The 12,420-nt window shown below is 35.2% G+C and overlaps 1 protein-coding gene across 1 annotated transcript in view; it reads left to right on the forward strand.

The window, feature by feature from the left end:
- The window catches only part of LOC149783377 (cholinesterase-like), an 80,514-nt gene that overhangs the window by 59,624 nt on the left and 8,470 nt on the right, over window positions 1–12,420 (forward strand). Inside the window, exons 9-10 of the mRNA XM_089931607.1 lie at window positions 7,154–7,322; window positions 11,190–11,371. Of these exons, the coding sequence (XP_089787733.1) occupies window positions 7,154–7,322; window positions 11,190–11,371 (351 nt within the window). The remainder of the gene's footprint in view (window positions 1–7,153; window positions 7,323–11,189; window positions 11,372–12,420) is intronic.

A 12,420-nucleotide genomic window follows, 5' to 3' on the forward strand; every position in this document is an offset into this window, starting at 1 on the left:
CAAAATCCGCATCGTAGTTGGTACCATCAGCTGCCTTTACAATTTTTCCAACAAATTCGATATACGCCTCAGATGGAAGAAAATATCTTGTTGTATCGTGGACTTGAATTTCCTTCCGATTTCTTGAATCTGGCTCAACTACATCGTACGAGAAATACTGAAAATCTCGCACTGATGTGTCCCTACCTACTGGCTCGTCCATATCAAATACTTCATTTGACACTTGTGCGAACATTTATTACTAATAATATCGTCTAAAACGAAGACCACTACCTGAAACAAAACTTGTATTTGCTAAATTTGTATTAGCAACATTCTGTGCTGGATTTATATTAGCAACTTCCTGCGCTAGATTTGTTATAGCAGCTTCCTGTGCTAGATCATTTATTTTTTTATTTGCCGCATCATTTATGACCTTACTAACTTCGGGTGGCATTTCTCTGGTGCTAGGTAATTTAACAGGTTGCTTTTTACGTACTAAACTTAATATTTTATTTTTGATAGCGTTGAAGCCTTTACTGGCCAAATTACCGATACCAGAAATGGCAGTCTCACCTATCTTTCCTATCGCTTTCAACCCAAATTGCTTAATCACGGGTCCAATTTTAGGTATTACTCGCGTGACAAGACTTCCAACGATATCGCCGAATCCATTACCGTGAATATATTTGTATACTGGCAATCGAGAGTTTACTATGCGGACCTGATTAGGTCTGCGTTGATGTTTGTGAATAATCATATTATTTCAATTGTGTTGATTTAATCGATGAGTTCATCGACAAACTCCTTGTAAATGTGAGAATCGATGATACCACCACGGAATAATCGCTGACAAATATCTGATGCTTCGTTGACTATCTCACGGGAATTATTTCCTGCTCGTTTTCCTCCGATTAATACTTCGAGGCGAGATACATCGTTGACAACACTGTCGGGACAAACTGAATATCCACTTCCTGTTTTTTTTGTTTCTGGAGATTCCAATGGCGTTACGTAGAATAAATCGTCTGACGGCGTTGAAGATTTCTTCTTCTCCTCTGATGATGACCCCGGCGATGTTCCCGACGACGTCCGTGGTGAATATATTTCTGGTGGAGATGGGGGAGTCCCAGCCGGGTGTCTTTCTAGTTTTTTACCCTCAGGATCGTATAATAAATATTTCTCAGTGGGACCCCTGTAGTTTGAAGCTGTTGGTTCCGGAGGTGGGTCTTTCCACCAGGGGCGTTCTGTGTGAGGATAAAACTTTTCACGTATTTCAGGAAATTCAATAGAGTGGCGAATATCAAAGGAGGATGAATCAGAACTTTCATCTTTAGGTGACGAACTTTTACTTTTAGGTGACGAACTTTTACTTTTGGGTGGCGAACCCTCAAATTTGGGTAGAGAACCCTCAAATTTGGGTGTTGAAATTTTTACATCTTTTCTTACTTGATAATTAACAATATCCGATAAAAATTTTGAAAAATCATCATCTTTATAATTTACTGGTTTTCCTAAACTACCAAAATAAATTATCGCATACCAAACAAGATCGTTGATTTTATCAACATTAATATCTTTTTTCAAATAAATTTTTTTAGTTTTCAAATCAGCTTTTGAAGCAATTACAACTCTCGCAACATCATCTTCACGAATTGCATGTATGTTATCTTCATCCAAATAATTATCAGCAGGTAAACTAGGATCAGGAATAAACCAACCAGATTCATCGTATATGTATTTAGGTACAATTATCGGTTCATCACTCTGATCTTTTTTCTTTTTCGATTTTCTCTCTTTTTTCTGTGGTAGAGTTCTCTCTTTTGGTCTAGCTCCTAATTCCTCTGGTTGAAATATTGGCTCCTGTGGTTGAATATCTTCCTGTGGTACTGCTTTTCTTCCTCGTTTTTTAGGTGTTGGTCTAACTTCTAATTCCTCTGGTTGAAATATTGACTCCTGTGGTTGAATATCTTCCTGTGGTGTTTCTTTTCTCCCTCGTTTTTTAGTTTTTTCCTTCTTCTCCTGTTGTTTTCTTTCTTTCTCCTCTTGTTTTCTTTCGTCCGCTACTTGCTTATTAAATCTTTGTGTATCTCTTGCCGCTTCTAAAAATCTTCTGTAACGCGGATCCGTTACTACACTCACATGTGTTTTTCCCGTATAAACTTTATATACCATGCTGTACCAATTATCACGAGTTCCATATCTTTTTTTTCCTATTGGAGTCAAATATTCATTTCGATCGCTAAAATAATTTTCCGCAAAATCACCAATTTGTTCTATAGTATACAATGCCGAGAGAGGTCGCGATATCATATCCCATCCCTCCTCGGTAAAATTTTCTCTTAAATTCTCAATATTAAACTTTCCTTTTATCATTAAAGGTTTTCCTCCAGGTTTTTTTCCTCCAGGTTGTCCTCCAGGTTGTCCTCCATCAGCAATTGCAAGTTGTTGCGCCGCTGCTGCTATTGCTAATCGCTCGGGTAATGTTCGTGATTGATCCTCAATACCTTTCAACATAGGAAAGATTCCACGTTTCTTGATATCTGGATCTTTTTCGTCGCCATATACAACCTGCTCAATTGTTCCGGTCACTGGCTTCAACCATTTTGCCGAAGTTTCTGAAATTCCATGTTGCATATCTTCGTAACCACGAACATTTCTCTTAAATAATCGTTTTGTCGGAATGAACTTCTTTAATGCCGCTAATTGCTCTCGCGCTAATCTGGCCGAATGAGGCTCTCCAACTGTGCTAACTTTTCGACTCATCTTATTTTCAAAGATATTGTTTTAATGTGAAATAAAATTAGTATCCGCAACCCACCATAATTCATTATGGCACAAACAAATTTTACAATACCCCCCCCCCAAAAAATGCTGGTTTTTTTTATGCCTGAAAATGCACTTTGGGTTGAAATTTTGCGGATTAATTTGCGTAGGAGGCGTTATTTCTGCTTTCTGAGGCTTCTACGGAGAAATGTTTGGTGGGAGGCTTAAATTTATCTGAGCCAGGGGGTCTGTACGACTTCCCTGCTGCTCTGTGTAAGATTGTTATATCCAATCATATTCATTTGGTATCCAAACAGACATGCTGTGCATGCAAGCTATGCCATGTAAGATCCGAAAAAATGAAATACTGTTGCTGTATTGAGATACAAAATATGATATATTCATCAGAACATTTCTTACAAGCAATATTCCAAAAAGTCCATCTGCTTACTTGTTGATATTACAGTCTATAATATGGTGGTTTTTAAACAATGGCATATAAATATGTTTGACACCTTTATAATCTTGAAGAACTGTTCATTTGCATAGTCATTTATATAACCTACATATTCTCATCCTGCAATGTTTGTAAGCAGAAATTTTTTTACAATCTTTTTGCCCATTAATTCACTCGATGATATACTTCTTTGGATATTGTGTAGCTACAGTGTCGTATTTACTAATTGAAATATATAAGTAGCTAAGGGTGATATATTTTTTTGGATATTTCATAGCTAAGGTGTCATTGTTGTTGTTGTTGTTGTTGAGTTTAACGCCATTTTTCAGCACACGATAGACTATACATGGCGGCCAGTATTATTGGTGGAGGAAGAACCCGGGAAATCCCCAGAAAGAACCACCAACCCTCGAGAAGCTACTGGCAAGCTTTCTCACATACCCACATTGGCCGAATCCGAGACTCGAACCCATGCAGACAGAGGTGAGATGGCATTGATCTGTAACGGAGAGCGCTTTAGACCACTCGGCCACTCGGGGCCCCGCTAAGGTGTCATATTGACTAATTGAAATATGTATTTAATTAAGGGATCATATACTTCTTAGGATATGTGTAGGTAAGGGTTCATCCAACATCCTTGGGATATGTATGTAGGTGTAGGTGAGGGTTAGTTTATCCATCTTGGGATATTGTGTAGCTAAGGGTTCATATACTTTTGGGGATATTGTTTTGCTAAGATTTGATATATACTTATTGAAATATTGTGTAGGTAACAGTTCATATGTCCTTCTTGGGATATGTATGGAGGTAAGAATAGATATATTCAGTTGGGATTTTGTGTAGCTAGAGGTTCATCAATACTTCATAGTATATTGTGTAGCTAAGGTTTCATATCAGGGATTGAAATAGGACGTGATGGGTGGCAGGTCCAGGACCTGTCTCCCTCTGAGGAAGCCAAGTCTGACATGCATATAAACAGGTCCAAGTTCCTGAGCTGTTGTGAGGAACATATCAAATTCAGTACAGAAGCGTAGTTATATGTATGAAATTTAATAAATGAACAAAGTTGTCATTTTAAATAATGTAGTTTCCTTTCTTTTCAGAGCTGGATAAAATGTCCACAGTCATAAATTTATTTGTTTTCATCATCACAGGATTCGAGATTAAATTTAACTAAAGTCAAATCAACCTAATTTTTTTTTACCATAGTCTAAGGCACTGGACTGGTTTTTAAATCAGAGAACTGTTAAAATCTTGAACAGATTTTTCTTTTATCCCGTAATATTCAACCCATGGCCAGTCTGTTGTCTAATATTCTTTCAATGTGCAAACACTGTGTTCGTAATACTTTGCGTCATTGTTTGCCTATTTTTTCTCTCTTGAGGGTCCATTTTTGCAGTTCCTATAAGTTTTGGCATTTGCCAATGGATGTGAACCAAAGTTAAAACAAATAAAGTGTTATAGGCAGTGGCAAAATCAACCTTACGGTATAGGACCAGTCATGCAGCATGTGAAAAATGACTGCTCCGGTGGCCTAGTAGTTAGAGCATCGGCCTTGGATGTGGTGGGTCGTGGGTTTGAACCTGGCTGAGTCATGCCAAAGACTGATAAAAATGGTACTAGCTGCTGCCTCACTTGACACTCAGCTTTAAGAGGTTAGTGCTAGGACTGGTTGGCCTGGTGTTAGGATAATGTGACAGGGTGGGACATGATGGTACATGTCTGCGTCATGATACCCCATTGCTAGACATCACTAGAAACTGCCACACTGCAGACATCAAAGCGATGGGACTGAAAAATTGTTAAAGCTACATTAAAAACCCAAATAACACACACACACATGCATGAACATATTATTTAATTCATCCATTACATCAGAAATATCAAGTCTCATTGAACAAGGCTTAGAGCAAATGACTTTGAAATTGTCTCTTTCCAAATAATAATAATAATAATAATATCAATAATTATAATAATAATAATGTGTGCTTAGTACAATGCCTAATATTTAAAAGCTGTAAGCACTGTACAGTATTAGATAACACATAAAAACATAGAGATTGATATGGGTTCATATAGCCATCTTTGGATATGGTGTTGTTGTTGTTGTAGGGTTTAATGCCATTCTTCTGCACAAGATAGGTTATACATGGCGGCCAGTATTACAGGTGGAGGAAGAACCTTTGGAAACCCCAGGAAGAACCACTGACCCACGAGAGGCTACTAGCAAGCTTTTTCACATACCCACTTTATCCAAGCCTGAGACTCAAACCCATGCAGTTATAGGTGAGATGGCTGATCCGCAGTGGCGAGTTCTTTGGACCACTCAACAATCAAGGCCCATAGGTCGGTGGTTCTTCCTAAGTTTCTTTCGTGTTCTTCCTCCACCAGTTAAACTAGCCGCATGTGTAGCCCGTCATATGCTGAAAACTGGTGTTAAACCCAGAGCAACAACATGTATGATATTTTAAGGTCTTGTATATGCTGACACTGCCCATACATCACTGCGTGTGAGGGAATAATGTTTGCAACTAAAGTTATCATGACGCAGAGCCAAAGCCAATTGCTGAACTGAAATTTTGAGAATGGAAAGACTGGGAGATGGATTTTAATAACCTGCCTTTGCATGATAGTATGACAGTTATTTAGCATAGTCATGAAATTGTAAATACTGTATATAACTAGTGTATAACTGTATATAATGAAACAATGTATCTCTGTGTATGATATATCAGTGTATGTGATGAAACAATGTATCTCTGTGTATGATATATCAGTGTATATGATGCAACAATGTATCTCTGTGTATGATATATCAATGTATATGATGTATCAATGTATCTCTGTGTATGATATATCAATGTATATGATGTATCGATGTATCTCTGTGTATGATATATCAATGTATATGATGTATCAATGTATCTCTGTGTATGATATATCACTGTATATGATGAAACAATGTATCTCTGTGTATGATATATCAGTGTATATGATGTATCAATGTATCTCTGTGTATGATATATCAATGTATATGATGTATCAATGTATCTCTGTGTATGATATATCAATGTATATGATGTATCAATGTATCTCTGTGTATGATATATCAATGTATATGATGTATCAATGTATCTCTGTGTATGATATATCAGTGTATATGATGAAACAATGTATCTCTGTGTATGATATATCAGTGTATATGATGCAACAATGTATCTCTGTATATGATATATCAGTGTATATGATGAAACAATGTATCTCTGTGTAACTATGATATATCAGTGTTTCAGTGTATATGATGTATCAATGTATCACTGTATAATAAGTATCAATGTATACTATGTATCATTGAATCACTGTACACAATACATCACTATATATGATGCCTCATTGTATCACTGCATACCAGATTTGGCATGTGGGTATGTGAGAAAGCTTGCCAGTAGCTTCTCGAGGGTCGGTGGTTCTTTCCAGGAATTTTCCGGGTTCTTCCTCCACCATTAATACTGGCCGCCATGTATAGCCTATCGTGTGCTGAAAAATGGCGTTAAACCCTACAAAAACAAAACAAAAACAAACGAATCACTGCATACAATCTATTGATGTATCACTGTATTCAGTATATCACTCAGTATATTATGTACCACTGTATACAATGTATCTTGGTCATAAATAATCTTTTTCAGACTATTTCAAAAGGTTTTCATTTTTTAGCACATTTTTGACCCGATAAATTTTCCTCTGTAACTGAAACAAAGTGAGAAAAGTGTAGGATTTATGATGATTTTCCTTCTATTGAGATTTTTATTTCATGAAACACAGTATGCATTTTATAAAACTGTCCTATTGCATCATGTACATATTGTTTACAAATTGTAAATTACATACACCTTAAAACTGCTATGTTCCATTAGCTGAATGAGTAAACAGATTCCGTTTATGTTGCAGGTGTAGCCCATGGACAGGAGTTGCAGTACGTGTTTGGTTTTCCCTATGTCAATGAAACATACAACAGGTTGTTTGGAATCTACCCTCGGCAGGAGTATGACATTGATTACAGTGACAGAAATATTAGTGACTATATGATGAATCTTTTTACTAATTTCACAGATTCAGGGTGAGTTTTGCGGTTTGCTATTCAGTCCATTAGTGACTACATGATGAATCTTTTTACTAATTTCACAGATTCAGGGTGAGTTTTGCGGTTTGCTATTCAGTCCATTAGTGACTACATGATGAATCTTTTTACTAATTTCTCAGATTCAGGGTCAGTTTTGTGGTTTGCTAGTCAGTCCATTAGTGACTACATGATGAATCTTTTTACTAATTTCACAGATTCAGGGTCAGTTTTGCGGTTAGCTAGTCAATCCATTAGTGACTACATGATGAATCTTTTTACTAATTTCACAGATTCAGGGTCAGTTTTGCGGTTTGCTAGTCAGTCCATTAGTGACTACATGATGAATCTTTTTACTAATTTCTCAGATTCAGGGTCAGTTTTTGTGGTTTGCTAGTCAGTCCATTAGTGACTACATGATGAATCTTTTTACTAATTTCACAGATTCAGGGTGAGTTTTGCAGTTTGCTAGTCAATCCATTAGTGACTACATGATGTTTCTATTTACTATTTTCTCAGGCTCAGGGTGAGTTGCAGTCATCTTAATACCAATCACAGTGCATCAATAGATGTAACCACATTAGTATCATTAGAATATTGAATGCAAATTTAATGTCAGTAAATAAATGTAATCATGTTAGTCTCATTAAAATATTGCATACAAATTTGATATCAATAAATAAATTTAATCATGTTAGTATCATTAGAATATTACATACAAATTTAATATCTGTAATTAAATCTAATCACGTTAGTATCATTAGAATATTACATACAAATTTAATATCTGTAATTAAATCTAATCACGTTAGTATCATTAGAATATTACATACAAATTTAATATCAGTAAATAAATGTAATCACATTAGTATTTTTAGAATATTGCATACAAATTTAATATCAGTAAATAAATGTAATCACATTAGTATTTTTAGAATATTGCATACAAATTTAATATCAGTAAATAAATGTAATCACATTAGTATCATTAGAATATTGAATACAAATTTAATATCAATAAATAAATGTAATCATGTTAGTCTCATTAGAATGTTGCATACAGATTTAATATCAATAAAGCGTCTAAAGCGCTCACCGTTCCGGATCACTGTCATCTCACCTCTGTCTGCGTGGGTTCGAGTCACAGGCTTGGCTAGCATGGGTACGTGGGAAAGCCTGCCAGTAGCTTCTTGTGGGTTGGTGGTTCTTTCCTAGGTTTTCCAGGGTTCTTCCGCCACCAGTTATACTGGCCGCCATGTATAGCCTATCTTGTGCTGAAAAATGCCGTGAAACCCTAGAACAACAATATCAATAAACAAATGTAATCACATTAGTCTCATTAGAATATTGCATAAAAATTTGATATCAATAAATAAATGTTGTTGTTGTTGTTGTTTTAGGGTTTAACGCCATTTTTCAGCCTACGATAGGCTATACATGGCAGCCAGTATTAATGGTGGAGGAAGAACCTGGGAAAACCCTGGAATGAACCACCAACCCTCGAAAACCTACTGGCAAGCTTTCTCACATACCCACATTGGCTGAATCCGAGACTCGAACCCACGCAGACAGAGGTGAGACAATAAATAAATGTAATCATGATAGTATCGTTAGAATATTGCATACAAATTTAATATCAATAAATAAATGTAATCACGTTAGTATCGTTAGAATATTGCATACAAATTTAATATCAATAAATAATGTAATCATGTTAGTATTGTTAGAAATTTGCATACAAATTTAATATCAATAAATAAATGTAATCATGATAGTATCATAAGAATATTGGATACAAATTTGATATCAATAAATAAATGTAATCACATTAGTATCATTAGAATATTGCATACAAATTTAATATCAATAAATATAATCATGTTAGTATCGTTAGAATATTGCATACTGATTTAATATCAATAAATAAATGACATCAATTAAAAGACTATTTTGCTATTCTGCTAAATGTTCCCTGCCATGGCATTATAAAAGCTATGATATAATTTAATTTCACAGTTAGAAGTTGTCACAGAGTTAGATAATATTATAATAATAAACACTTTATGAAAAAACAACCTATAGGTTTTAGGTCTTCAATTGCAGAGACAGAGAGCAGAATTACCTTCAATTTAATAGCATGACATTTGATTTTGATTTCAATAGCATGACAGTCTGTACCTTCATTTACATTGTATGACCTGTACTATACCTTAATTTCAATTGTATGACAGCCTATACTTAATTTTAGTTGTATGACAGCCTGTACCTTCATTTCAGTTGTGTGACATCCTGTGTCTTCATTTCAGTGGTATGACAGCCTGTACTTCATTTCACTTCATTTGTATGAGAGCCTGTACTTTATTTCATTTGTCTCACATCCTGTGCTTCATTTCATTTGTATGACAGCCTGTACATTGATTTCATTAGTATGGCAGCCTGTCCTCATTTTAGTAATAAGGCAGCCTGTTGCTTCATTTTAGTAACTTCACAGCCTGTACCTCAATTTCATTAGTGTGACAGCCTGTACCTCAATTTCAGTATTTTGGCAGCTTGTACCTTCATTTCAGTTGTATAACAGCCTGTATATTCATTTCAATAGCTGGACAGTCCATACCTTCATTTCAGTTGTATGGCAGCCTGTACTTCATTTTAATAGTATTACAGCCTCTACCTTCATTTCAACAATTTGACAGCCTGTACCTTGATTTCATTAATATGATGGCCTCTACCTTGATTTCAATTTTATGATGGCCTGTACCTGTTTTCCCAGGTTCTTTCTCCACCATTTAAACTGGCTGCCATGTATAGCCTATCTTGTGCTGAAAAATGGCATTAAACCTTATAACAATAACAATAACCCAGTTCATTCAGGAAAAATAACACTGGCTCAACCAAGTTACCACATTGCCTTTCATTTTTAACTTGTACACTTTTTCATGCAGTTTTAGTGACTTTAGTCTTTTTAAACTTTTATTAGATTGTTCTTTTAGTGACAAGCATAGTTTAAAATTTATTGGATTAAAACATTTAATTACCTAGCTATCTTTGATTAGAAATACATTCAATATTTTTTTTATCTTTCTAACTTTGTATATTCACAGATATTCTCATTCCCTCTCATGTGAGTCTTGCACATTTAAAAACTAATTAAACTTGATAATGAATCTTCTGTGTAGGAAAAAATAATATACAAGGCTTCTTTTTATGGCTTGATCGTGTATGAAAAAATATTCTTTTTCAGAGCGTATTTTGCAATACAAGTAGTAACATCCATCATTGGCTATGATTGTATTTAAAGCTTGTGGCGGCCTCGTGTGGCCAAGTGGTCTAAAGCACTCACCATTCTGGATCACTGCCATCTCACCTCTGTCTGCGTGGGTTTGAGTCTCATGCTCGGCTAATGTGGGTACATGAGAGTCAGCCTGCCAGTAGCTTCTTGTGGGTCGGTTGTTCTTCCTGAGGTTTCCCTAGGTTCTTCCTCCACCAGTTATACTGGCCACCATGTGTAGTCTATCTTGTGCTGACAAATGGCATTTAACCCTACAGCAACAACAACAAAGCTTGTGAATTTGTTTCCTTTGATATGAAAAGTGTTTCAATGTGTTTTTATTTCTATTTTTAGCATTTGAATGTGTTGATATTTGTATGAAAAGCATTTGAAAACTAATAATAGGTTTTAGATGAAAATATGAGGTTATTAATGATGGAAATATTTTTTTTTCTATCCATTAATTAAACTGTTGATATGAACACATATCGAAGATTATCTTTTTGTTCTGATTTTTGTTTATCACAAATTATCTTGTATTAAACATTTATTTTAAAGTGGATTAAATTATTTCAAAATTAAAAGTTTTTTCATTGCAGAAATCCAACAGCTTTGCATTATGACAAGAAGTTTTTCCGGAATACAACATGGTTGGAATACAATGTATATAACCATAGTTACCTCTACATTGGCAACAAGTCAGAGAATAGGATAAATTACCGCCAGCAATACTTTGCATTCTGGAGGGAATACTTTGTACAGCTTTCTAATAGACCAAGTTGTAAGTATAGAACATGTATCCAGGTCTGGAACACAATACAATTAGTACAGAAACTTGTTGGCTTTAGAGTTAACCCATGCACTTAGTGCAGCTGTAAATCTTTTAGCGATGTTGCTGCCATCACACCTTTTATGGTTTCAGCAGAATTCAAGATTTAACTTTTACAGTAAATTAGACATTGTTTACAATAATAATGTTAATAATACAAACACCTTTTGTTATATTAACATTAACTTTGACTCATTGTCACAAATTATAGCTATGCCTTCAAAAATGTATGTGGAAAACAATGTGACTGTGGAAGGGGCATACAGCATTTCATATAGAAAATTGCATGTTTTGTTCAGCAAAGTCTATACCAAGACCCACAAAACACTTATAACACACACACACACACACACTCTGTAGGAGGAATGGTAGTCCATTGGATTGGACAGGGTTCCCATGCTACCGGGAAACTGGAGAAAAGTCGGGAGAAATGATTTTAAAAAATTCCCGACTGTGAAAAGTCCTTGAATTTTGCAAATATTGATGAAAGTTGGGAAAAACTCAGGAATTTTCTGCCACCATTTGATGTCTGAAACAATCACATAATTGAGTCAAAACTAAACTGATCATGGTTAAATTTATTGAGTTCTAATGAAAGTATTCATAGGGTGTGGTATGGATCATTTGTTTGATTGCAATAAACATATGCTGAGTCATTCCAAATGCCCAGTAGATTAGATTCATCTAGTAGATTTTTATTTTCAAAGTCAGCTTGATATCTGTATCTTTCCTTACATGAAAGGAATGCAAACCAGTCTAGCATCACAATAGGCCAACATGGTAGTGGCAAAGTGTAGCCACTTACCGGATGGCATAGCAAACTTTAAGCATTGTTGGATTGAGTGATAGAGGCATGAAATCGACATGAAAATTACTTTTTTTCTCAAAAATTGTATTAAAATTGTTATGTCTTTAGTCTGCTGAAAGACAAGACAAAACTTTGTCTTTGATGAAATGTGACCTGGTACTCATGATTTGTATTGTTAGTCGCATGAGTACAC

This window comes from Sinohyriopsis cumingii, chromosome 14 (assembly GCF_028554795.1).
Source record: "Sinohyriopsis cumingii isolate HCF-2022 chromosome 14, ASM2855479v2, whole genome shotgun sequence".
Lineage (NCBI taxonomy): Eukaryota > Metazoa > Mollusca > Bivalvia > Unionida > Unionidae > Sinohyriopsis > Sinohyriopsis cumingii.